Genomic DNA, 27,514 nt, shown 5'->3' with positions numbered 1-27,514 from the left:
CATCATCCGACCTATCATCCACATCTAGAGATTGCATGGGCTCAGAACACCAAAATAAAGGGAATCTCTCAACGAGGTATTCACTCAAGTAGAAGGGAAACTCTTCAGGCACACTCCTCACTTTAACATACATAGTCTTAAAGTCCTTAAAGGAAGATTTGTAAAGACCAAAAATCGCACGACGTGGATAACTACTTAAGTTCACCCAAACACCACGATCAACCCCTTTCGCCTGAAATAAAGAAAAGAACAACCGAAGAGAAGGTGGTCGCTCAAGAAAACCCATCAACGCTTCAAAAGCTCTCACGAACCCCCAAGAATTCGGGTGCAGTTGACTGGGGGCACAATTTAACCAGTAAAGAACGCCACACTCAAACTCAGTGAACGGAACCCTAACCCCCAACTCAGTAAATAAACAACTGTACATATAAAAATAAGCCCAATCATCACGACGATGGTAAACCCGGTCACTGGCCTCACAGGGAAGAACCTCTATCCTTATACCACTACCACTCCTAACCCATACATTCGAACCTAATATGTCAACCGATTCCTCATCACGAAATAGAGACGCGTGCTCCTTAACCCTTGAATCAACCCAGCCATACACACCACTCTTACTCGTACCAGAATCTTCCTCCTCCATAGAACAAAATAGAAGAAGACTGAAAGTAAGGATAGGAGGAACAGTTTAAAAACTAAAATCAACACTCACCTTTCTGGCTCATTATTTCCCCAAATGCAGAAGTTTCCAAGACAAAAGACTCAGAGAAAAAAAGCCTTGCTTATTACAGAGTAGGTAGCAGTTAGAAATGAAGCGTTACCCCTTAATCAAAGCCATAAAAAAACCCACGATCAACACTCCGCAAATCTGACGGTCAAGGGTTCCTTGGAACGCGCAGCACAATCAAATCAATCATTCATGAGGGCGCGAAAAACCGAAATAAGCATTTAATGCCTCCAAAAAACGTTCCAAAACCAACATAGTCCACTAAGACGAGCTTGGGGGCTACAAGGACCATATACGGCGACCGAGGATCCAGTCCCCTTGGTCTGGAAGCTCGCCTTAGTCCTGTCCACACCAAGGCTAGCTTGGGGGCTATGATACGTTACCTGTATCCTCGGTCACCCGGCATGCTCGGCATGCAAACACTTTGAGGCTGACATTGCACCAACCGCCCAATAAGCTCGGCACGAGCACAGATAAGCTCGGCATCACTCATTCGAACAAAAGGACACGTGCATCACAAAGCTCGGTCCCGTATCAACCATCCGAAAATCCCGGCCCATGATCAGGACCGAACGGCATTTCCCAACTGAAGATAAGAAACGTGATCAGATGATTCACAGCACCAAAACAGAATAAATCTTAACTAATCTATAAACTAGGACTCACCCACTAACGGGTAGAAACTAACTCCTATAAAGCATAGCTTACACTAGACTAAGTCTCAGGTTCTATCACTCTCAGTCTCTTACTCTTTACTCTAAACTCATTTACTCTCTCTCTCTCTCTTCTGAGATTATTACTGACTTGAGCGTCGGAGTATCTTGTGCAGGTATTCCCGCCGCGGTGTTTGATTCCGGCCGACGTCAAGCTCTTCCCTTTGACCGGCGGCCAGCTTGGAAGTGCTTAAGCTCGGCCTCCCTGGTGTTCGGACGAATCAATTCTATTTTAAATATACAAATTATAATATTTTAAAAAACTCACCTCTTTTAATATTTGATTAAGTATTAACACATTAAAATTTTAATATATATTTTTTTATTAAAATGTTTTATTTTCCTGATTAGAGAGTATAATTTTTATAATCCTTTTTGTGGTGTCTGTTTCAATTCCCATTTGTTGGCCTCGGAGCACTCATCAAAGTCTCCAATAGGTAGGTGGGGCTGCTCACCTTCCTTGAGTCAGATTCTCTTGCCTGTCCTTCAGTAGCACAAAACCTGACAAAATATATTTTAGAAAAAAAATTAGAAAAGTTGTTAGAAATGAACAATAAATCACCCATTAAAACACACTACCGGGAAGCCACAAAGAAGAAACCAAAAATATCACCTCTCACAAACAGAATCACATTCACATCACATTATCCTTAATGCCAAAATGCTTCTCTTTATTACCCTCCTTTGCTTTCTTCAACCTCATGTGATGTAAACTCATTCACATAGCAAAGATTTCAACCTCAAAAGGTAGAACAGAGTACCTTTCTTTTTCTTATTCTCTTTTCTTTCCATGTTGTTCTTCTTTTATTATGAAGACAATAATGGCAGCCAAATCCCCTCATGAATCATCTTTCTCGTTCTCGCGGAGGTACTTCCATTGGAAGAAGAAGCCACTGGATGAAGATGACGACGACGATGAGGAAGAAATTCTCAAAGTCAGCTCGTCTTCACATATTTGTGAGGTCGATGACGACGACGATGACAACAACGACGATGGTCAGTTCAAGGTCGACGTGGCACTGGAACTGAAGCATACCAAGCAGAACAAAAAGAAGTACCCGAAATCGAAGCTGAAGTCAGCATTCACAGTATTCACGAAGAGCCGTTCACTTAACACGTCATCATCAGGGCTAGGCACGCGCGTGGTTGGCACGCTCTTCGGACACCGTCGTGGCCACGTCCACTTCGCATTCCAAGAAGATCCAAAGCTTCAGCCTGCCTTCTTGATCGAGCTGGCAACACCAACAAGCATCTTGGTGAAGGAAATGGCTTCCGGATTGGTGAGAATTGCGTTGGAATGCGAGAAGAAGAACAACAGCAAGGGGGCGAAGAAGAAGAAGCTTCTAGAAGAACCGTTGTGGAGGACGTATTGTAATGGGAGGAAGTGTGGGTATGCGAACAGACGGGAGTGTGGGCCGGAGGAGTGGAAGATTCTGAAGGCGGTGGAGCCCATTTCGATGGGTGCGGGTGTGTTGCCAGTGAGTGATGGTGACGGGAATGGAGCTGGGTCCGAAGGTGAGCTCATGTACATGAGAGCCAAGTATGAGAGGGTTGTTGGGTCTAAGGACTCTGAAGCTTTCTATATGATGAACCCTGATGGGAGTGGTGGTCCTGAACTCAGCATTTACTTGCTTAGAGTTTAGGATATGGCGGTTACTTCTTCCAAGACATGCTCATCTGAAAAATGATATTTGGGAACGGTTAAATAGTTTGATATTTATAATTGAAAATGTTTGATTAAACTATTTGACTATTCCCTATATTTTTCTTATGAAATGTATTTATGGAAGTAGCCATATTAGAATATATTGTTATTTAATTTGCATGATAAACTACCACTTCATACTTGAAAAATTTGAAGCCTAACATTTAGTTGGTTTATATTTTTAATAATTAGAATGGTGGGTGTTCAAATCTGTCAAGTAGTATCAAATGAGAGTTTATTTTTATTTGCAGATAAATATTTGTCGAACACCTTGGTATGGATCTTTTATTCTTTCTAATGATAGACGAGAACATATCAATGCAGCGTTCCATAAATGTTATCTTCTTTAAAGGTGACATTAGTTCAAGAATTCTGCATAGCATCGTGTTAGTACTTCAAGATTAGGGGGTTATGTATTTTTGGTATGTTTGCAATCGATGTGTAAACAAGGGTGATATGGGGGTGGTAGTTTCCTTTATTGCATGTTGTCTTTATTGACTTTTTGGGATATTTTAGGTTGGAGGTTTTGAAAGTGGCTTTAGTAGTAATACAAAAGGTGGTGGTGAAATTAATTGTTATTTGGATTCCAATGTTGAGCTACAAAGTTGTTTTGTTTCTTTAATTTTCGAAAGAAGAAACATTCTGTTATACGCCATTTGTTTATGGTACTTGGATTCCTTAATGGTGAAAATCCAGGAATATGTTTGGTTTCTGCTTAGAACCTAGAAGTGTTTGTTATGGCTCTTCAAATTTTGGAGCTTGATGCAAAACTATTTAATATGATAAAAAAAATTATTTTCTTTAAAAATTTTATTTATTTCATGATTTAAAATGATTTTAATATATTAATAGAATAGAATTTGATTCTTTAGTTAAATATTTTTTATGATTTTATACTTAACAAAGTTATTTTATTAAGGTTAAATTACACCGTTAGTTCTTATATTTTTACTAAAATTGTAAATTGTTTCTTAAAATTTAAAAATTTATAATTGGTCCCTAAATAAAATTAAATTTTATAATTTAGTTCCCACCGTTCAAACAATTTTTGATTTAACAGAATATTCGTTAGCATATTCGCAATCTTAAACATGTGAGTTGTATGTGTTTATTGTTTATCAGTAGGAAATAATTTGTAATTTTAGTAAAAGTATAGGATCAACACTATAATTTAACTATTTTAAAATGACCAAAATATTCCTAACCCACCCCATCCTTCATGAATTGAAGGAACACGTTGCTCCTCATCCTCAACTCTTTTTCTCTCTTTCTCTACTGTCTCACATACTCTTCCAATTCTTCACGTTCCAATGCCAACCTTCACAATCAAGTTCCTCTCCTAAAATAGCAGAAGCAACAACAATCACACCATCACTCTTCAAAGCTATGGTCAATTCTCCCTTCTTACCTTCCTTGGACCGACGCCAAAGATCCAAGGCACCAACGCCATAACCCGCTCATGCGAGGGCTACTTTGGGAATGGCTCTGGTGGGGACTCATTGGCGGTGAACACACGGCCAATAACATTGGTGCAGGGAGCGGTGCCACCGTGGTAGGGAAACTCATTCCAACCGAAGGCTTCTACAACGTCGTTGAAGTCATAGGAATTTTGGATCGGGAATCCTCCGAACACCACAGTAGATCTTTTCCGAATTAAAGAATTCAGGTATTCTCTCCATAAGTGAGACTGTCATTGCTGCAGGAGGAGCCACCATCACCGAGAACTTAACTTCGTTGTAAACCTTCTGCTGTGGAACCTGGATCTTCACAAATGCCTCTGATGTCATCATCCTCGATTGATCTCATTGTTGATTCTGAAATGGTTACTATTGAAGAGAAAATGATAAAGTATATAATATATATTTTAACAAGTAACAAATTTGAATAATAATACAAGAGAGAAGGATTTTACTTGTGATAAAGTGAAGTCCTTGATTATTGCTAATTTAAATATTATTGGGTTGAGTTGAATTGAGTTCATACATGATTCATGATTCAACTATTCTAGGATTGTTGTTGTTGAAGTCGTATTATTGTTGTTGTTAAAAAAGAAGAACATAAACTATGAAGAGAGGAGGAGAAAAAAAAAAGAAGAGAAAAAAGAAGACATTATGGTAAATGTGTATTTTTTTTTACAGTAAATATTATTGAGAATTTAATTACAAAATTTAATTTTATTTAAGAATTTAATTAAAAACTTTTAAAATATAAGAACCAATTTACAATTTCAGTAAAAATATAAGAATTAACTGTGTAATTTAACTTTTTATTAATTGTAAATAGAAATATATTTGACATTTGACATATTAAATTTAAAAGGTATGAAAATTGATTTGAAAAATAAATCTCTTTTGATATGATTTGTAAATGAAAATGAAAATAAAAATAAAAATAAAATTTTTTAAAAGAATTTAAATTATTTATTCTTAGTTGTTCTAAAAAAATTTTTTAATTATTGAATAAATTCTAATTTCTAACTTTTCAAACAAGCGCTTAAGCAAAACTAAAATAAGAATTGCATTATATTAGCAATACAATTTCCTTTTTTTTTTGGTTCTTTTGTTGCTTTCACATGATAACTTTGAGTGAGACAAGAGCTTCATTGGTTAGCAAGAAAGTGACTAATCAATATTTACATTTAAAAAAAAAAAAGCAACAAAAACTATAGGTATATCAACTGAAATTCTTGTCGTGATTATTAATTGTTTCTATTTAAATAAATTAATCACTGGCCTGCAAAGAATGTGAGGTCAGTATAAAATTTTCAGTTTCCTACATTTGTGGATAGGGGTAAAAATAGGCCAAATTTTGCTTTTAATAAGTTTAGCATGTTATGTAGTTAATTTGTAAAATTTATAAAATTAATGAATAATTAGTTAATAAATTAATTATTAATTAAATATATTATAAAATAGAATTTGCTAATTTAGTGAGGTAGAACTAATTAAAATAAGAATTCTGACACTAATTTTAAAAAATTTAGTCCAAAATTGAGCCGAACAGACCGAACTGAACTCGTATTGAGTCTAAGGCCCAACCAAAACCCACTAACACATATAAGATCAGCCTTCTCTCCCATTCTTTAATGGGAAACATGGAAAAACTGAATTGGGAGAAGAGAAGAACAATGAGCTTTAAACCTAACCCTTGCCTTGATTTCAATTTGTTGTAATTTTCAATCTGAAGCTCCGATCATCACACTGTTTGGAATCACGCATTCACCACGATAAGCTCTACAAAACCCATCCAACAATTTTATATGTAAGCCTTATTTTTACTCCATACATCTCAGCCCTTATTTTCGAAAATTAATTGAGTTTAGTGTTGAGAAATTGTATAATTTCGGTGTTTAGGATCGAATTAGCTTCGTTGACTTGCTAGGTCTTGTCCTAATTTTGTGTTGGTAAGGTGAGACAACCCTAACCCTTGTCAAATTACTGAATTGTGAACCCTAAAGTAATCCTAGTGTTGTTGTATGAAATTTAGATTAAATTGTGTACTTAGAAACAATTTGGTGATATTGGAGGCAAGTTGGCAAAGTTGGGAGCTTTAGCATGAACTTTGATAAGTGAATATTAGATTGAGTTAATTGTGATGTTGTTGGTTGAGATTGGTTATTATGTATATGGTTAGTGGTTTTGGAGGTTGTGATTGAGGCTCTTATGAATGATGCATGTGGCTTGTATATGATATCGAGAATTGGTATGCATTATGATTACTAAGTTTGAGCGTTGTTTGTACTTGAATTATTGAGTTGAGATCGATGAGAGTGGAGGATTGGTTGGTTGTGAGGTGAATAAAGAGGTTGGAATTATGAATTGGGAATGTTTGATGTTGATGTGGTAAGGTTTGGTTTGGTTTTGAAAGGTTGAAATTTGAAATGTTTTGAAAGTTGAGGTTTGTAAGGTTTAATGAAAACTATGATTTTTTACCAACTCCGGTCGTCCAAAGCCCGAATCCGGTCTCGGGTATATTGCATGTTGCCACTTGCTCCAGATTGATGGGCGGAAGATGTTCCCCTCAAAACAGCAGCATAAAAGCTATCGCATAAGCGCGCCTACACCAGGCCACTGGGATTGAAGCGAGAAAAGCCAGCGGATGAGAGGCAGACCATCCAAAGTGATTGTAGTTTGCCAACAAGGCTCTGTTTTTTTATTATGGAACGAAGGAGGTGAAGCTATTAGACCAAAGCACACGGTGTCACACAGGAAGGAAATGGGATGACTAATTGGATTTGGCATTGCTTAGGGCTATCGACGTATCGAGAAAGACTAACAGCTAGCTCTCTGGATGGGGCATTCACGGGTAACTATCAATGAAAGGTGAGATCCGAATACGTGCCTTCACCTCATCGAAGGTTTAGAATCCTTGGGAATTAATAATAGCAGTAGTACAGGATTTGGTGGAGCATAACTCGGCCTCCAGACCTCCAATTTTGGTCCGAGAGGTTTACACCGTTCGAAGAACGGAAGAAAAATATTTTAAACCGACAAAGTTATGAGCGATCAAAGTTTGGTGTGCAAAATAGAAATTCTGGACTTAGCAACTCTTTGAGATTTCTGCTAAATATACGTACGCAAAGAACACACACGATGCGAGCAGTCCATTCAAGGTGGAATGCTCACGTACGCGAGCAAGGGAGTCTCGTATGCGACCACCCATTTTGAGCCGTGTGCACAGGGGTGTGCGTACGCACAGCCCGTTTTCTAAAATATGAATTTTTATGTTTTTAAATGCATTTCTCCAGCTTTTAAAATCCTTTTAACTCTTGTTTAAAGTTTGATAGGTGGGATTTCGGTAGTGAAGTATAACTACAGCTGTGAGGAAGGTAACTTGTTGATGAAGAAAGAGGTAAAGTAAATGATGATGATGGTATTAAGGTATGATGGTGATTAAACTCGAGTGAATTGTGTGAGATAGAGGTGACCGGTAAGAGACGGTGGCATTGACCACTCGCTCTGGGAATATGTTAAGAAAGTATAGAGATATTGAGAATGTATGGAAGATGAACTAATGAATTGGAATAATAATGAAAATGAACTTGAATTTGATTGTAATATGCCTCCAGGTAAGACGCAGTGGTGCTATCCACTTGCTGTGGATAAGATGCGAGAATGTCGGGTAAGATGTAGTGGTGTTATCCACTTGCTACGGGTATGAATTGAGAATGAATGGATGAAAGAATGAATTGTAATGATATTGAAAATGTGTTTCTGTATGTGACTTCGGGTAAGATGCAGTAGTGTTATCCACTTGCTCCGGGAAATTTCCAGATTTCGGGTAAAACGCAAGGGCTGTGTTCTGTCGTTGCTTACTCCGGGTCGAGAACTGTAACACTGTCTGGGTAAAAGGCAGTGGTGAGGTTGTCCCCTGCTCCGGGTACATGGATAAGATACAAGAATTGCGGGATTGTCCCACTTGCTCCGTGTTTGGTGTTATATCCAGGGTTTACTACCGGACATGTCAGATTTGGCTTCCTAACTAACAGATGAGACTCATCTGCTATACGGCAGGTATTCATCATATGCATTTGTTTGTTCTGATTGAGTTTGCATTTCTTGGGATTTCCTAATTGATAATCCATGATTACCTACTATAATTGCTACCTGCCGTATCTGTATTCTACTTGTGTTTGCTTTGTCTGCTTTATTTGTCTGTGTAGTTCTAATGGTAATTTTGGAGGATTTTGGGAGGAAGGAGAATGATTTCTATAAAGTGGGTTTAGTTAGAGTTTGGCTAAGTTTAAGAACCTTTGAGGACCACCCCTTTACGGCTTTTGTCTTTGAATCTTTAATTTTTATAATCAAGAGCGTCAGAGTTCTAGGATTGTCTCTGACTTTCTCGGGACATTATATGTTAGTTATGTGGGAACCATTACCATGCCGATAACCTCTGGTTCTCACCCCATACATATTTTGTATTTTGTGATTTTCAAATACAGGTCAAGCGCACCTCGCTAGGCAACTGGACTTACTCGGAAGCGAGCTTCCCTTCGCCCGACTTGTTTACTTTGATGTCATTTTGTATTAGGACAAGGTCATTTACAGCGAAACTCCTTTGAATGACTTATTGGTTATACCTTATCGTCATCCTTTACTTTAATGTTGCTTGTCTTATTTGTGCTTTCTCTCGGACCTTTGGAAGTAGTTCAAGCTCTTCCTTTTGAGTTTGGATGTTGCCAACCTCTTCTATTTCCACTTGCTCTATTTCTGTTACTCGCTTCTTTGTGAAAATACCTCTTCTTTGGTTCTTTCGATTTTTCCCTAAGTTTTCTTCTTCTCTGAAGCCTTTGGTGTGGATCATTCGCATTCTGTCCACCCGTTGCTGTCCCTTCTTTCTTCATCGCAGGTTGCTGCATTAATTTTGTGCTTTTCGTGTTTTTCTGGTTTGTTGGTAGCTACGATCCTTCTTTGTCGTTGGCTTCTAGTGATGTTGCATGCTTTTATTTTCACAAAAGTTTTGATCTTTTGTTTTGCTGTGCCTTTGATGCTGGCGCCTAGGTTTCTGGTTTTTTCTTTGCGCTTTTCTTGCTAGGGTTTTGATTCCTTGCGTTCCTTCCTTTTCTGTATCTGCATTATTGCCTCCAAAGGGTGTTCCCGGGTTTTGATGATGATTTTTGGGAGCCCATCGCAAGAGTCCTTTGACTTGCGGGGAAAACCAAGCTTTGAAGATTTAAGTGTCATGAAAGTTTTGGTGAAATCAGAGTTTTGATTTGAGTTTTAATTCAGAAGAAATCAAGCTTTGAAGATTTAAGTGTCATGAAAGTTTCTCTCTTTTCTCTCTTGTAATTTTCGGCCAAAATAAAAAAATGAGACAGACTTGGAGGTCTTGGGGGTGTAAGGTGAGTTGTAATTGGTTGGCTTGGAGGTGGATTAAAATAATATTAAAATATCTCAAGTGTATAACCACTAAAACTAGATGTATCGGAACATTCGTAAAAACATCTCTAAAAATTCTTTTCTGAGCTACTAGCATAAATGACACTAGTAACATATTTAATATGAGAATAGAACATGTATGATGAGGCATTAGTGTTGCTAAAGTCATGAAAGAGTGCTGGTGCTAAACTGCACCAGTAAACTGTTAACCCGGTTAAACCAATTTTCTATTTTTAACTAAAATAGGCCAGATAAACTTATAATATCATTCAAGCATCTTCTAATACTAATATGATGATAATATTATAATATTATCTCTCTTCTCTCATGAATCGAGTCCGGATCATCAAACATAGACTATTTACGAAAACTAGAACCAAAACTCCTAACTGATACGGTTCAGAAACAAGGTTCTTCGCGATTGCGTTGTCGAGCTTGTCTCAACTGTGGTCCTAACTTAAAGATGACATAATGACAATGAGGATTGAGATTCTTGATAATATAGCAGAGGTGTTCCCTTTGTTGAACTTCCGGACAAATCCGTGTCTTCAGAAAAGATCTTGCGTACTCGAAAAACGGGGTTCTTACACCAGGTACATGCGACTTTTGAAGTTTATGAGGTGGTGTCTTGGGTCGGTCATTCCATCATAGAGGTCTTTTAAAATTCCTAGGGACCCTAGCCTGCATGATCTCTTCTATAAATGGATCTTCTCCTCCAAAAAGGATTTCCTCCCAATCCGCATGGTTACTTCGACTTCGAAGGTCGGCCTCTAGTTTCGAGAGTTTTTCTTCTAGCACTCTTTGTCGGGTACCTCCTTTCGCAAATCTCTTTCATCTTCTCTTTGTCGCTCGATCTCCTGTTCAAGTTTCTCTAATCGTACATGGTACCGGTGTACGAGTCCCATGATCTCAATTGGATGCGGGGCTCTTCATTCTCTGGTGGATGTATTTCTGAATGGATTCTCCTAGGTGGAGGGTTTCCCGATGTTCCCTCCCTGTTAGGCCTACTCGTTCTATCATGCTGTGGAGGTATCATGAGTGTTCAGTTATCGTTATGAGGTTCTGATTCAGATGTTATGTGACCATCTTCAAACTACTTGTCTGTCATGATTGGGTGTAGATTTCTATGTCTCCAGCAACGACGCCAATGTTCCGGGTTGCTTTTGGGAATGAACGTAAGGTCCAAGCTACTTTGGGGTAGCGTCTGACGTCTCTCAGTGCTGAGATATCGCCGTCCGAGTTCATCATGAGGAGGTGGGAGTGGTACCTACAAGAGACTCTGATGCTTAAGTTAGCAAGGGTTTTAGGCAGGTTTGTAGTAGATTGTATTTTGAATGTACCTGAGGGAGTCATTATATTTACAGTAGAATAGATAACTACCTTTTAGAGTAGTTCCACCGTTGATGATGGATGATCATTTCCTTTTTTTAGGAAAGTTATTGAGATCTTCCTTCTAGGTGGGTGGGAGATATCTTAGGAGTTGGTTACTTATTTAGATAAGTATGGTTGTACTGCTATCGTCGTATCCGACCTCTATGAGGTCGGGTAAGAGTGAATGAGGTCAGACCTCTTAAGTGGGCCATTATTTATTTTGGTCCTGGCTATGTTTATGGTCAACATATCAACAGGTACTAAATAAAATTTTTAATATAACAAAATTTTTAAAATTTTTATATGTTTCTATTCTTTTTAAGTATTGATTCAAATGTGCTAGTTTTTAGAAAAATAATGTACTAATTTTAAATGGACAGTTTCAAATTACGTGATATGCCCAATCGCCCACTAATCAGTGAGTTGAAAACTGCTTATTTCCCCTATTATTTTGAAATTGCCAATCTTCTCTATTATTTGAAACCGCCAATCTTTTCTATTATTTAAAACGTTCTATTTTTAAGAATTCAGTTGAAACAAGGTTATTAATTTAAAATTTAAAATATAGATGAGATATAAATTAATTAAAATCGATCTAAATAGTAACAAAATATATCGATTTTTATTTTTTACATTGGTCCAAATTAAATTATTAATATTTTTTAATATTTTCAAAAATTATATTTTTATATTTACAAGTATACATATCTCATTTATAGTGTAAACGAGATATGTGTATCTTTCAAATTCCATAAATCTCGTTTGTAAATGAGATAAAGTCAAATAAAATCATGTATTATCTCGTTTTCGATGTAATCGAGATATAAGCAATCTTAATTCGTTTATATTGTAAACAAAATATATAAAAGAATAGAAATTGGTAAATATGCTACAAATTACTTATATCTGTAAATAAAATATTTAAATTATTTATTAAAAAATATCCCAACAATCTCTTCTATGTATGGTATGAAATTAGAATCACATGCCAAAAATATTCAAACCCTTTCTCGACATAATCTCAATGGGAATAATATCTAATTGAAGCTCGAAAGCTTACATCCACACCATGATTTTTTTTAAGGTTTTGAAAATTAGTTCGAACCGATCAGTTGAACCGTGAATCGGTGAGGATTCCTATTCAGATAGAAGTCATAATCGCTCTTTTTGAAAACTATTTTCAGATAACCGGATCGGCAGGGAACCATCTGGTCGAATCGAACTGGAACCCAGCTGGTTTTCAGATTTTGCATCAAAAGTCCAAAACCCTAATCCCCTTCCCAACTCCCTCTTCCTTGAGCCCTCACTCCCTCTCTACCTCTTCCTTCTCTAAAAACAAAAGGAAGCCCTAGCTTGACCGTCGCCAACATTTTTCTCACCGTCATCGTCCTTCCTGCTCCGGTCGTCTCTCCATTGTCCAACCAATTGCCTCCAACCCCTCTGTATATTCTCAAATCGTAAGCTTCTCTGCATCATTCGTCGCACATCGTGGGACGTCCTGCTCGTCGCCTGGTCATCCGTTGTCCGTCTCCGTCATCTGTCGCACGTCGTGGATCGTCGTGCTTGTCACCTTGTCACCCATCGTCCGTCGCATTCTCATCTCCAGCATTCTTGCTCCCTCTCCCTAATACCCTGCTCATTGCTCACTTCTCAAAGTCTCATACTCTGCTCAAAGTCTCATTTGTTATTCAGATTCAAAGATGTCCTTTCCCTCCTTTGCTTTGTTAGATCAGTATGATTCAATTTATTCATTTAAGATCTTGATTAATATTTTTTATGCATAATCACTTAGTTGGGCATTTGGCTAAATTGAGGATAATTGTGCAGAGCAATGACTGGATGGAGGTTGCAGATATTGTTTTAGTTGATGGTTGTTTTAATTAGTAGGTTGCAGTTCTAGTTCTTATTTCATTATTTGATTGTTGTATTAACTTGTTTTGTTAACTTATTTTGTTATGTTCTTGATCTTTTTAACTTGTTACTTTGATAAATTGTTGTTCTAGGACTGTTCTTGATCTTGTAAATTGTGATTATTAAGTTGTTGTGTTGTTTTTGATATTTTAATAACTTGTTAATTTGATAAATTATATTTATTGTGGTTCGTTATTTTTTATCTTGATCTTATTATTGTTATTTTGATCTTAGTTTATGTTGTTGTTCTTAATTCAGTTTTTGTCATTGAGTTACTGTTAACTAAAATTTGTTATTGGCTAGATGATAGTATCAATTTGGTTAAATTGGGGATAATTGTGCAAAACAATGACTGCATGGAGGTTGCATATCTTGTTTTAGTTGATGGTTGTTTTAATTAGTATATTGCAGTTCTAGTTCTTATTTCATTATTGTATTGCTGTATTAACTTATTTGTTAACCTGTTTTATTTTATGCTTGATCTTTCTAACTTGTTACTTTGATAAGTTGTTGTTCTCGGACTGTTCTTGATCTTGTAAATTGTTATTATTAGGTTGTTGTGTTGTTTTTGACATTTTGATAGCTTTTTATTTTGATAAATTATATTTGTTATGGTTTGTTTTTTATGTTGATCTTATTATTATTATTATTTTAATCTTAGTTTATGTTGTTGATCTTAATTCATTGTTTTTGTCATTGGGTTGTTGTTAACTAAATTTTGTTATTGGCTAGATGATAGTATCAATCAATTTAATTTTTTGTTCTTGTTATTGGGTTCTATTTGATCTTAGTTTATGTTTTTTGTGGATTTTGATTACTAATGACAAACTTTGATATTGACATTTCATGTTTAGTTATTTTTTTTGTTATTTGACTTCTGAATTTGTATTTGGATGATATTATAACATTGTGGTTGATGTGATACTTTTAATTTAGATGACATTTTAAAGTTTAAATTAGATTATAATTATATTTTAGTGTGTTCATTTATATTTTATTTATTATTTTATTATAATCCGGTTATTCTAGTTGAATTACAGTTGAACCGATTGAATCTATAAATCAATAAATTAATAACTAGAACAGTTTGATGATCGGTTTGATTTTCAAAACCTTGATTTTTTTTTCTTTTTCCAATTAAACCATTGTCAAATTCTATCTCAAAAAACCACAACTAACCTGACAAAAACCGATGAGTCCCATTAATGAAGTACGAACCTCCGAATACGGTTTTTTTTTTTCTAGATATGGACTCAAACCCAAGATATCTGTTTAAAAGATTAAGAAAACTCAAGCTTGACCCATCCATATTGACATTGGTAGCACATGAATAGAAATCCAAAAGGAAAAGAAAAATAAAAAAGAAACTACAAAATTATACAAGATTATGAAGAAAAATACAAGACAACATTCTTTTAGCAAAAGAGATGATACACATTATGAAGAAGATCATGGGAAAAAAATAATTCATGGCTATTAAAATTGATTTTGAAAAAATCTATGATAGGCTTAATTGGGAATTCATAAAGAAAAAGGCTTCAGAATTTCAAGTTTTCTGACCACTTTATAAACCTAATCATGAACTACATCCAGTCAGTGGATTATAGTGTGATATGGAACGGAAACAGAATTGAGGAATTTACCCCTATTAGAGGGCTGAGGCAGGGGATCCTCTATCCCCTATCTCTTTGTCATTGATATGGATGCCCTGTCTTATCTCATTGAAGAGTAGGTTCAGAGTAGAGGATGAAAAGCTATCAGAGTTGGAAGAGAAGGACCAAACATCTCTCATTTAATGTTCGCAGACGACTTGCTGCTGCTTACAGAGGTAATTATGGAACAAATAACAAAAGTCATAGAAGAGAAGTGTTGGAGGCTTTTTGTAAAGTGTTCGGGTTGAAGATTAATAAAGAAAAGTCTTCTATAGTTTTTTCAAAGAAAACCCAACCAAACACCAGAGAGGAGATAACAAAGCTAACCAGGTTTAGAAAAGAAAGAGACTTAGGTAGATGTTTGGGAGCTATGATAAGAAATAATCAGAAGGAGAAAGAAAATTATAAAGACATGTTGGGAAGAATGCAGAATAAGCTTAAGGGGTGGAAGGGCAAATGTATGTCCCTTGCAGGGAGATTAACTCTAGCACAGTCTGTGTTGAGTCCAACCATCTGCCGAGAAGTAGAAAAGATCCAAAGAAATTTTATTTGGAGTGAGGACAATAATCAACAAAAAATGCATCTAATTGGGTGGAAAACTCTTTATTAGCTAAAACATGAAGGAGGCCTTGGATTTCGTGACTTAACAATAGTGAATGATGCTTTTTTGCTCAAAATTTTATGGCAAGCCAAAGAAAATTTAGAATTGTTGTGGGTAAAAGTATTTAGTCATAAGTACTACAATGGAGGAAGCTTGAATAATCAAATCAAATTGAAGACTACAAATTCTCCTCTTTGGAAGGAGTTGATGAAATTATGGCCTATTTTTCAAAATTTCTCCACCTACTACATTGGAAATGGGCTATCAACTCTTTTTTGGAAACTTTAATGGGTGAAAGAAGAAAATTGTCTGTTTAATTTGGCTCTAAATTCTAACTCAGTTGATCCTGACAGCTTTGTTTGGGAATAGACAAATCTAAATGGAGACTGGGATATAGACAAGCTCCACCAAAATCTGCCCCCAAATATTGTGAAAAAAATCATTGTTATCCCTGCTCCCCAAGCAGAATTAGAAGATGATAGAATTGGATGAAAACTATCAGGGATGGAGATTTTTCTTTAAATGCTACATATAAATCTCTCAAGAACTTGTCGAAAGAAGGAAATACCATTTGGAAAAAGGTATGAAGTTGGAAGGGACCACAAAGGGCTAAAGTTTTTCTTTGGACAGCTATGCACAGGAGAATCATGACAAATCAAAGGCAAAGATATTTGGTAGTACAGGAAACTGCTCTCTTTACAATAGTGGAATAGAAGATACTTTACATGCTCTAAGAAATTGTCCCAAAGCATCCACCACATGGGTCAATTTGCTGAAAAGTAATAAAATCCCAGGTTTTTTCCAATCAAAATAGGAGCACTGGATTGGAGTGAATTTACAAAAGCAATTAGGGAAGAACGATAACCTAAATTGGCTAGATACCTTCATAACAACTTGCTGAAGAATTTGGTATTAGAGAAATAAAAAAATGCATGATACTAGTTACAACAGACCATAACAACTACATCAAGAAATTCACAAACAGGTGCAAGATATTAAAAAAGCATTAGAGAAGGATTACTTGGTAAGAAAGCGGAGAGGAAGAATTGAGAGAAACATTGGCTGGCAGCTTCCTCTGAGGCATTGGCTTAAATTGAACACTGACGGCACGGCGCAAGGGAACCCAATTGTTACCGGGTGCAGCGGACTCCTCAGGAATGAAGAAGGAAATTGGATCGCAGGCATCACCCATAAGATAGGGGCTGGAACGGCTTTTCTGGCAAAACTTTGGGGAGTGAAGAATGGCCTCAACTTTGGGGAGTGAACTTTGGTGGAAATTGATTCTGCAGCAGTGGTTAGCCTTTTGAATAGAGAAAAGAAGCTGGAAAGTTATCCCAATGCAAATGTTAGAGAGGTAAATGACATGAGAAAGAATGACTGAAACATATTTTTTGTAAAAAATTATAAAGAATATAATAGATGTGCAGATTACCTTACAAAAATGAGCATAAAGATAGAATCCGATTTTATTTTTTAGGATATGCCTCCTCCTCCTCCTGAAGTAGTGAGAATTTTGAGCAAAGATGACAGAGGAGTTACTTACTTCGTTTAGTTTGTAATTAGGTTTTTTCTCTAGGTTTTTGTCCCTCTATAAAAAAATAATAATAAAAATACTTATTTGATCAATTTTGAAGTGGCAACGTGTTATGCCTCTTTGAAGGACCTGAAGGTGGCACCGTTCCTTTAGGTGGCACAGTTGGTTTTGCTTTCCCATGAGCGGTTCTTCTGTTTCATTCAGCCTCAGAGTTGGTTTTGTTCTTGTCGAGAAACAATAACAACTAGCTAGTAAACCAAAAAGAATAGAGAGAAGTTCTTGAATTGAAGATTCAAAGATCTAAAATTATGAGAACCTCCCATTGAATGGAAAGGGCTTTAGGGATGTCAGATACTTAGATTACCAAACAAGAAATAGCTTAATTATGTGTTACAAGGAGAGTTAGGCAACTAAGATTGTGAATAGTTGGAGATATTAACAATAGAAAGTAATGAAAGGATCTGACAATTCTGAATGTTAAAGGCCGAGTGTTCGTCTAGATATTAAGCGAATTGCAAAAAATTAATGATTCTATCTCATCCCTCCTGGTCATTGCATCTGAGGTCAACCCAATCGACGGTCCACAATTCTTTATCACAGCTGTCTTGTCTTGCACCCCCAAGAAGCTCACATTATTGTACTTGACGAAGCATCCGTTCAGCTGCAATGTGCCACCGCATGCGTCCAGGCAGCCCAGTTGACTGACGGCAATGAGTCGGTGTCACCAAAGCAGCCTCCCATGGGGAAGAGCATGATCATCATCACCGCCAGGAACATAACATGATGATGATGAGCCATATACAGTCATCGAATCACTTGGCATACTGCATATGAACTTCTAGTTCGCCGAATAACTAGGCGAACTGTGATAAATCTCCAACAAAATAATGGATGCTGGTAATTAAAGTCAACTATTTTTAAAAAAATAATGATTTTTTTTAATTTATTCCAAAAAAAAATCGGTTTTTAAGAGTGTAAGGCAGCTACACAATTACAAATTTTGAATATTTTCTAAACTATATTGGGTTCAAAAACATTTTAAATGGTATTCCAACCATCAAATTGTCCTTGGCTCTTCACCAGTGAATAGTGTCAAATCCGAATATACTAGTACAATCCAAACTACAAACACTACCATAGTAACATAGTTCGGATTGAATTGATTTTTCCTGCAAGAAACTCAAATCCTATTGTTAATGATGAAATGGGTACAAATCCCCCAACTGCCTGAAGCATCAGACAGTCCATCCAGCTTCACATCTAAACTGCAGGCAAAAATTCACCTTGCAATTATCATGTTTTCCAGATACACAACATACCACAATGTACCTTTCAAGACACAAATAAATGTCACTGTAATTAATTTAAAAGGACAAATTTAAACAGGAACGTATCTTTTGTTGATAACCTTATGCAAAACTGAGCTACACTATGTTTCACATTTTGGCAAAAAAAAAAAAAAAAACTTCCTACATAACCTGCATACTCTATTTAGCAAGAGGACAGTCATTGGGAACAAAGTACTCTAGATGGAAAAAAGAAAAGTAGAAAACTCCCATAAGACAAGAGAAAACGGAGGTTAACCTTAACCCCAAGTAAGATTATATAGTTGCTTCATAGCTGCTTGCCTATTTAACAGAGTTCCCTAATTAGAAGGAATGAGGATACAAGTATTTCTATTGTAATATCCATGACAAATAGGAACTAGTTCAATCATGATGTGAAAAATTTAAAGATCATCTTTATTGCAGACTCCTCCTCCTCCTCCTCTTCCTCCGCCTGCCTCCGCCTCCCTCCGCCTCCGCCTCCGCCTCTGCCTCCGCTGCCTCCTCCCCTATTTCTCCCTCCCTAATATCATTTTCAACCCCAAGGTTTGTGCTTCCACCTTCGTCTTCATATTCTGTGGCACCATTTTCTTCCACACAATCCACAGAGTTGGTTACAGCACCATTGTCATCCACAATGTCTCTTGATACTTCAAACTGTAAAAATGTGTTTAATGAATAAATAGAATATAAAAAAAAAAAAAACACAAATTCTGAATTGAAAAAGAAACCTTGATGACAATGCCAAAGGGTGTAGCAGTGAAATAATTAACTATTGGATGTTTTGATTATTCTGTGATGGTCAGGTGGACATATGTCATGCAACTGCTGAGGATCAGGGACTACAAGGTGATTTATCGTGATGATACACAAGGTGGAAGGCAAGTTTGGTTTGAGTATATTGCAGCAGATGATTGTCTCTATTTCATTTCTCTCTTTTTTTCTTTTATACATTGTTGTGTTTTTCATCCTTCACTACCCTTTCTGGGTAACAGCAAAGCATCTGAACTATCGATGGGGGAAAGAAATAACAGTAGGAATGTTATACCCTTACAACCCTTTCTTCCAAGGTTCTTGTCGTCGAGACCTGTACGGGAACTGTGCTTTGGATGTTGCCGTCTGCTTCTACTAATGAGGCACCAGGGTCAACTTCAGGAATTTTATTCAGCTCTGGTTTACTAGAAGCAACTTCTTTCTGCACGCCTCGTGTTCTATTGGAAAAGTCTACTGTAGAACCTACACTGCGTACCAAGATATGAATGATATTAGAACCACCAAAAAAAATTCTGACCACAAAACTCAGGAAAATGAATGAATCACAATCTGTACTAACTATACTTTTGGCCCTCTACACAGCCAATCAGCCATATGCAAGACACTTGCAATAACACACTTAAAAGCATCCCACATTAATTAAAATAACATGAAGTAGTCAATCACTCAATTCATCATTTCAATTTCCTAATATTATCATACACAAGGAAAATGATATATACAATACCGAAAGAATACCCTATACAGAATAAATAAATAAAGGAAATGTATAACAAAAACCTTCTGTCAAATAAGTAATGTACAATCTGAGAACCCAAAATAACAAAAATTAGTTGACATAGATTGTGTTGCTTCAATTATTAACTCTCCTTTCACCAAAAAATCCCAAATTACAAAACTAATCAACAAATAATAATTTTCTCTAACGTTTGACTCATCAAACTACAGATGGAAACTGTCATCAATTTTAATTACTATATGAATCCTAGTGTGGTTCTGTCTCTACACAAACATAATAATCGTCTAGCTAAGAGACTACATCATAACAATTAATTAATCACCAGGATGTGATATTATGTCATTCTCAATATCAAATACGTATGCAGTAGTAAAGATCAGTTGAGATGGGGTATGTCATAACATTACAAGATAATACAATCTTGCAAACAACGGTCAAAATCATGCAAGCCAGTTAAACAAAACTGGCACTACAATCTTTTATATTCCTTCCTGGGTATGGACCAGGGGGGCAACGATAGAGGACTGGTCTGTCAGTGTGGAAGTCAACAAAAAACGTTTCCATAATGTCATTAAGAAAATTACAATTCTCAAACGTATCTAGTTCACATTTACATTCAAGAGTATTATACTCAATTAATGGACCCAACCAGCATAAACTATAAGAATAGTGTCCGACAAAATCGCCAAGACTGAACTTACATCTTTGGATGCCTGAGATTGTATCGCTTCTCTCCAGTAACTTGTGCAGGTGGAGCAGCCATTTGCCTCTTCTTCCTGTGCCCCCCAGCTGTAATGCTTTCTGATTGTCCATCACTATCATCTGCATTCTGCTCACTTTCAGTAATTCTTGAAGTTTGTGCGCGTTGTCGCTTCCTTCCAGTCCTACCAACAGCTTCATCAATTTGACTAGAGTCTCCTTGACTGTCTTCTTTGAAATGATCGGCATTGAGAGACAGCAAACTCGCATTTTCTATTTCCTCAGAGGCTTGCCCTAGGAACTCATTGGCCTCTCTAACTACACCCTTCACTGAGCGTGTTCTAGCAATTCCAGATTTGCTTTTCTTCCCAGGTCTGCCCCGACTGCGGTTTGGAACTGACTGCTGAGAATCATCTGGACTTCCATCTACAAAGCTATCCCTGTAGCTATGATCATCCATGGACTCTGTGTTTTGAACATCCACCTGTCGAAAAATTCTCTCAAATTGGGGTTGTGGAGTTTCCGAAGAGTGATGAGCTCCATCTGCTAGCTGTTGTTCTTCAAGAGTGACCTCAGCTCCTTCTATAATGGGCAGAGATTCCAGTTCAGGTACCTTTTCTGTAGCAACATTCACATCTGAAAGTGGCATTGTCCCATCCTCATTAGAAGAACCAACGCCATCAGTTCTTTTATTTGGAGATAAACCGAGGATTGGTCTACATTTACGGAGGAGCCAATTTCCGGTCCATGTAGATCCAGAAGAGTCCAAATTGGAAGCAGCTACCTTGTCCTGGGAGTTCTTAATCGGCATACCATTCAGAATAGGAGAGGTGGCTGAGGGAACAATGGATCTTTGTTTAAAGTCAGGCAACGGAAGATCAGATACAACAAAGCCCCCAACAACCTCACCACACTCCTTGCAACACTTTAGCTTCTCAACAAATGCAAGAAATTGATTTCTTTCAGCCACAAGTATTTCACGTTCATTTTTAACCTTCCGGCTTAGATTCATAAGCATTTCAGAGTCCTCATGCATCTCACGTTGGCCTGACTTCAACTGCTGCTTGTTTGACTCAAGCTCCTTCCTCTCATTTTCTAACCTAAGGCCCTGAGACTTCACTTCTTCCCATTCCTTCTCAGTAACATCCTTCAAGACATTAATATTATTAAGCTCCCTTTCCATCTTCTCCTGAAATTTTCTCTCTCTTTCCTGCAGATCTTTCTCCATTTCATCCTGCCTTTTCTGGATTTCAATCTCAAGAGAACTTATCTTCGATTCAAAATCCTGAAGCATTTGCAATTTCTCATTCTTCAACTTTTCAGACAAAAGAAGTTTCTCTTGCTTCATTGATTCTCTAAATGATTCCTTCTCTAGTTCAAGCTTATCTAGTTGATTCCTTATATGATCTTGCATATCGTGTCTCTCCCTTTTCAACCGTTCATCTTCACTGTGATGTAGTTTTCTTAATCTTTCGTTCTCCACATCAATTTCATGTTTCTCTCTATTAATTTCAGCTCTTTTCTCATCCAATCCTTCCCACTCTTTCTCAAACCTCAGTCTATCCTCCCTTAAGCTTTCAACTTCATTCATAAGAGAATCCTTCTGCAATCTGGTATGTTCTATCTCCTGCTTTAGTTCCAATTGCAACCGAGAATGCTCAGCTCTCTCTTCTTCAGTAAGTTTCAAATCTTCAATTTCTTTGCATATTTTCTGCTTCTGCTGAGAAATCTCATCTTTAAGCTTATCAAGTTCATCTTTTAAATTCTGCAGATTTTCCACGTCAGCAAGCAATTGCTGTTTTTCCTTCTCCAACACTTTTTCATTGACCTTAATATCCTTTTCTTTCTCCTTTAAAGATTTAGATTTTGTTTCAAGTTCCTTACTTTGTTCCTTTATTCTCTCAGCCTTCTTACTCAAACCATGTTCTTCTTTTTCGACAACCTTCTGCCTGTGGTTGATTTCAGCTTCCCTCTGCTCCAAGTCTTCCTCCTTGCTTCTAAACTCCTGAAGGAGAGATTTCCGTCTTTCCTCTGTTTCCAGCTCAAACTGCTGCAACTTCAAATCCAGCATAACCTTCTGCTCTTGAAGGAGCTTCTCAATCCCCTCCTGTGAGAACCACAATTAGAACAGTCAGTAGCATTATCAAGCAAATAAATCAGTTATTGGAGCTATGTAAACAGTCATAGCATACTCCATATGATACATCTTATGAGCTTATATAGTAACCATCTAACATCCAATTTCTTTCCGCATTTTCAATCAACTATTCCTAGGTATGTAATAAAAAAATACCAGTTAAAAGTGAATAAAACAATTCATTATATACGCTATCCTATGCCAATCTATAAACTCAAGATTAGGCCTTCTTTAATGATCTCTAACAATGACAGCGATTTAACTCTTGAAAGTGATCTCTACTTAGTGGAAAAGCTACTAATGATATTTCATTTGGCTTTAAAATTATAGTCATTCATAGCAGCTAATTTTTCAAAAAATTTAGGATGAATTTAGCAACAATTTCACAAGAACAACTTTCAACACAAGCAAATCAGACTTAGGTGTCATTCATTATTGCTTGATTGGTCCTAAACTTTTTGAAAATTTAGCTGTCAGGGGTATATTTGATGCAAATCGAAAACTTCAAGGACAAAATTGAAACAAAATAAAACTTAGGAGTATTTTTAAAATTTTTGACAAACTTCAGGAACAAAAAATATACTTTAATGCAACTAACATTTCTGGCATTACACCCGTTTTAAAATGCAGACTACTAATGGTAATGCCACATGGGTGCAGTATACAATGATACAGAAACTAATATATAACAACCATAGAGCAACCATAACAAAATTTATCTTATATGAGGAAAATTCCAAAGATCCTGTCATCCTACTTCACATTAAAAGACCATAATAAAGTTTTCAAAACCTAAATATTTCGCTATCTCTTGCCAAGAGTACTTGAGGATTTGTGTATACTTGTGCCTCACTATCTAATTAAAATCAAAATGGCTTAGGCAATCATATATATCCCAGCATTTTGATGGCCAAAACATTGCAGAAACTTCCATTTTATTGTAAAGCTACCTGGTACCTAGACTTACTTTTTCTCTAGCACTAAGCTTCAGTTCCAGTGCAAGTAATTCTTTCTCTTTAACATCCAGCAAGCTCTTTACAGAATCAACTTTCTGAAATCATAGGCACAACACTGAATAACGGAAAAGACCACATAAAATCACATAAAAAGTTACCTGAAGCAAAAAAGTGCAAAAAATCATCAAGGTCATAATAAGTATGAAATGCACCTCTTCTTTAGCATCTAGATCTGCTAGTCTTGTACTTATCTCAGCTTTCTTTTCTTCCAACAAAGACATAGAGGAATTAATATTCTTTTCCAACACTTCTAAATGTCTCTCTTTGTTCGACAATGTCTTTTCAGTCTCAATCATCTTCTCCTCTCTCTCACCAAGATTTCGCCTACCACCAGATAACATATCTTCTCTTTGCTGAAGTTTCTTCTCCCACTCCTTCAAATCTTCCCTCTGTTTGTGGGACGTTGCTTCAAATGATTCTCGACTGTATGGGGCAGTAGAATACCAACTTTAGATGAATTAAAGCACATAACAAACTAGATAGCATATTATGATGACTGGATATTCATAAACTATAAAGCATGGTACATACTCGGAAGCCACCGACAACTGTTCCTTGCAAAGCAAACTTTCACGAACCTCCAGTTCTCGCAACTTCATATCCAGCTCTGCACTTTTGCTGTTCACCTCAGCAAGCTTAGATTCTGCATCATGCAGTTTCTTGTTGACCAGTGAAGACTTCTCTTCAATACCATCAACCAATGCATTTGCTTCAGATAACTTCGTCTTGGAGGACGAATGAACTAGGGCATGCTCTTGTTGCATCGCACGCAGGGCTCTCTCAAGCTGGCAAGTGATACGGTCACAACATCAACATCAAATAAAAGAACATAAGAGCATGCTTATTAGATGTAGTCAACCTTAACCACACATGAGGCCAGTTGAAAATAGCCCGTCACAAAATTGGATTAGAAACAACCTAGTAAAGTAACTGAACAATATTGTTTGAGAACATGTATTAGGTGATTTACTGATAATGGACTGGGAATATACTAATCTCAGACATTTTTCTGTTTTTTAATAAATTCCATATCATACTTGCGAGACCTAAAAATGATGAATTTTGAACAACATTATCAACATACGTAACATATGTACTACATTGTGTTAGTCACGTCAGCAAAAATAAAGAGAAAACTTAGGGTCAAAACTAAAACGAAAAAATTTAGGGTAGAGACTAAAACAAAAATTCAGGACACATACAGAGAAAAAACTGGTTTTAACTAAAACTAGCAGAGAAAATAAAGAAAAATATATCTCACATGCCTAATCATGGATATATGTTGCATATTGAAGTTCTAGGAATAAAAGAAAGAGAGCAAAAAAGGCAAAAGTTAAAGTCTCTGTTCAATATGATCTAAACAATTGACCACATGAGAAGAAAGAAAATCAACAAAGAAGAGCATACATCAGCCCCACACTGCTTTTCTGTGATTAATGCTTTCCTCAAATTTTCCTCTCTCTTTTGTACTTCGGATAATGCGATCAAATGTGATGATTGTTCTCGTTTAAGAATCTCCTCAGTCGCAGATAGTTCTTGCCTTAATTGATCAAACTTCAGATTCCATTCTTTTCTTTCAATCAACAGGATGCCCATGTTCTCCTGGTAGTCCAAAAGCTGAAAAAGAAAAATGAAAGGAAACTGAGGTTCCATTAGCGGTCAATTATTACAAATTTTCAATGATAAAAGCAAAGTGCTTACTCAAATAGTAACTAAGGCATATTGTTCCTTATAGATAGATAGATAAAGCCAATATAAACCAAAACTACAAAGACATGAATCATAATAATCTTATTGCATATGCATCAAGTAAATTAACCTTAAATTTATCATTCTATCTTTCAAATTAAATTTTTAATGTTAGGATTTGATTTATGGTGTCATTCCAAAAAATCTATAAAGAGGGACCATAATGGAAATAATGGAGGTATTTTGTAATTCAATATTGATATTGATGACAAGACGACAAATTTGGAAGCAAAAAAATGTAAAACCAAACAGACCTGAATGTTACTTTTTTATGAGCAACAGTAACTGCAAGTTGAGATTTAGAACTAACAATCAATCAAAATTTTCCTACAGCCAGTCACCCACCATCAAGTGACCATGATCAGAAACTGGGAAGGAAAGCAAATTAAGAAAAATTAAAAAAAAAAGATAAATAAATAATTAAATTATCATATATTACCGTTAAAACATAAACCTAATTAAACCCAGCAATCAAATGACTAATAGCAATCTTGGCAAGCATAATCCAATTGAATCCAGAACCCTAAAGAACAATGAAAATTAAAAGTATCAACAAGGAAAAAATTGGCAAAATGTTTGCGAAAACCAACCTCTTTTTCGAGCCTAGACACCCTCTGCAAGAGTGCTTCATGGTCTTTTCGCTGCATAACCGCCTCATCGAGCAAACCTACCTCTCTGAACTTCTTCCAATCATCGACGCTCCCCCCATCGAACCCTACCGTCACATCCGTCTCCCGGGTTGCTTCGCTCAGAGAACCCAACGGCGGCGGCGGCGGCGCGGGATCGTCGGTGACAACGACGGCCTTGCCCTTGAAGAGAGCAGAACTTGCCGCCCCGCCGCCTCGGTGAGGCGTGAACGAAGATGCCGCGGGCCACGCCTTCCTCTGCGGCGTGAACATTGCGCCTTGTGTAGAAATTAAAACTCGCCGGAAGGAACCCGGTAAAGGTTTTGCCGGAGAAAGAAAACTGGAGATTGTTCGTCTTTGGGTGCTTGTGGAATGTGGAGTGAGGACTGAGGAAAATGGGAACGGATTAAAGGAAGGGTTTTGGATTTGAGTTAAACTTTTTTGCGAACTTTCTCCCCACCTTATGTATAACAGTCGTTGGAGAGAGATTCGACCCAAGTGAATGGTTAATTGCAGATTTTCAAATTGGTCATCGGTAATTAATAGGACTAACTTGATTACTATACTGATATATTTATAGTTAGATACTTAGATGTACATAAAATATTTATTTTTTTATATTTATGATTAAAATATATTTGAAAAAAAAATAATATGAATAATTTATAAAATAGTTTTATATTTTGTGTTATTTATCTAAATATCAAATAATGGTATAAAACAAATAATGCCTTATATGTATTATAAAAAATTATTTTGATTGTAACAATTTAATTGGTATATATTTTATTTGATAATTATTCTATTTTATTTTCTTTTACTATTTATAATCATAATGAAAAGTTATTTTATTTGTGATTTTATATAAAATCAATTTTGAAAATATTTAATATTACTAAAAGTATTTTTTTTAATAGTTGTACGTCTCCAAAATATCTATGCTAGTTAAAAATAAAATAAAGAATATCAAAATAAAATTATACTCAATAAATTAGGAAATAAAATTTTAAAATAATTACCTAATATTAAATAATAATAATATTTTCAACAAAGAACAAATAAAAAATATTATTTAATTATTAAAATTTAATTAAAAAATTCTATTTAACAGATTAACATATTCATCTCATAAGAGTACCAAAATTTGTAAAACTCTATTGATCTATTATTGGACTTTACAAAGTTAAACCCTCCAAAATTTGTAAAACTCTTGATCTATTATTGGACTTTACAAAGTTTTATTGATGGCATGCTATCTGCAAATCTGCATCATGATGAAAATGAGGAAATGGGTCCCTGAACCACATGATATCGCCATCCTGGAAGAGGAATACAATCACATCAATCTAATTTA

General features: G+C 36.2%; 3 protein-coding genes across 6 annotated transcripts; 1 reads left to right on the top strand and 2 right to left on the bottom strand.

Annotated features, from left to right (window-relative positions):
* Window positions 1-2,036: 2,036 nt before the first annotated feature.
* On the top strand, window positions 2,037-3,732 carry LOC130982569 (protein MIZU-KUSSEI 1). The gene has a single exon (XM_057906605.1). The coding sequence runs from the start codon at window positions 2,253-2,255 to the stop codon at window positions 3,084-3,086; it is 834 nt and encodes a 277-aa protein (XP_057762588.1). The 5' UTR covers window positions 2,037-2,252; the 3' UTR covers window positions 3,087-3,732.
* Window positions 3,733-4,503: 771 nt separating this feature from the next.
* LOC130979098 (uncharacterized) lies at window positions 4,504-17,125 on the bottom strand. Its single transcript, XM_057902454.1, has 4 exons — window positions 16,994-17,125; window positions 16,583-16,882; window positions 14,488-14,576; window positions 4,504-4,962 (listed from the first exon to the last, which is right to left on the bottom strand). The coding sequence occupies exons 1-4, from the start codon at window positions 17,008-17,010 to the stop codon at window positions 4,874-4,876; spliced, it is 495 nt and encodes a 164-aa protein (XP_057758437.1). The 5' UTR covers window positions 17,011-17,125; the 3' UTR covers window positions 4,504-4,873.
* Window positions 17,126-18,134: 1,009 nt separating this feature from the next.
* LOC130981681 (protein CROWDED NUCLEI 3) lies at window positions 18,135-26,655 on the bottom strand. Of its 4 annotated transcripts, XM_057905320.1 has the most exons (9): window positions 26,125-26,337; window positions 25,789-25,902; window positions 25,193-25,402; window positions 24,317-24,570; window positions 23,938-24,208; window positions 23,737-23,820; window positions 20,635-22,739; window positions 19,469-19,661; window positions 18,138-19,077 (listed from the first exon to the last, which is right to left on the bottom strand). In XM_057905320.1, exons 3-9 carry the CDS (start codon window positions 25,379-25,381, stop codon window positions 18,838-18,840), a joined length of 3,336 nt encoding a protein of 1,111 aa, XP_057761303.1. In that variant the 5' UTR covers window positions 25,382-25,402; window positions 25,789-25,902; window positions 26,125-26,337; the 3' UTR covers window positions 18,138-18,837. The 4 variants fall into 4 exon arrangements, 3 of the variants coding, with proteins under 3 accessions (XP_057761301.1, XP_057761302.1, XP_057761303.1); XM_057905318.1 differs by lacking the exon at window positions 25,789-25,902 and having other exon boundaries at window positions 18,135-19,077; window positions 25,193-25,426; window positions 26,125-26,655; XM_057905319.1 differs by lacking the exon at window positions 25,789-25,902 and having other exon boundaries at window positions 18,137-19,077; window positions 26,125-26,655.
* Window positions 26,656-27,514: the final 859 nt, after the last annotated feature.

This window comes from Arachis stenosperma, chromosome 5 (assembly GCF_014773155.1).
Source record: "Arachis stenosperma cultivar V10309 chromosome 5, arast.V10309.gnm1.PFL2, whole genome shotgun sequence".
NCBI classification, from domain to species: domain Eukaryota; kingdom Viridiplantae; phylum Streptophyta; class Magnoliopsida; order Fabales; family Fabaceae; genus Arachis; species Arachis stenosperma.
The sequence above is the reverse complement of the archived record's forward strand: the minus strand, read 5'-3'. Positions and strand labels throughout refer to the sequence as shown.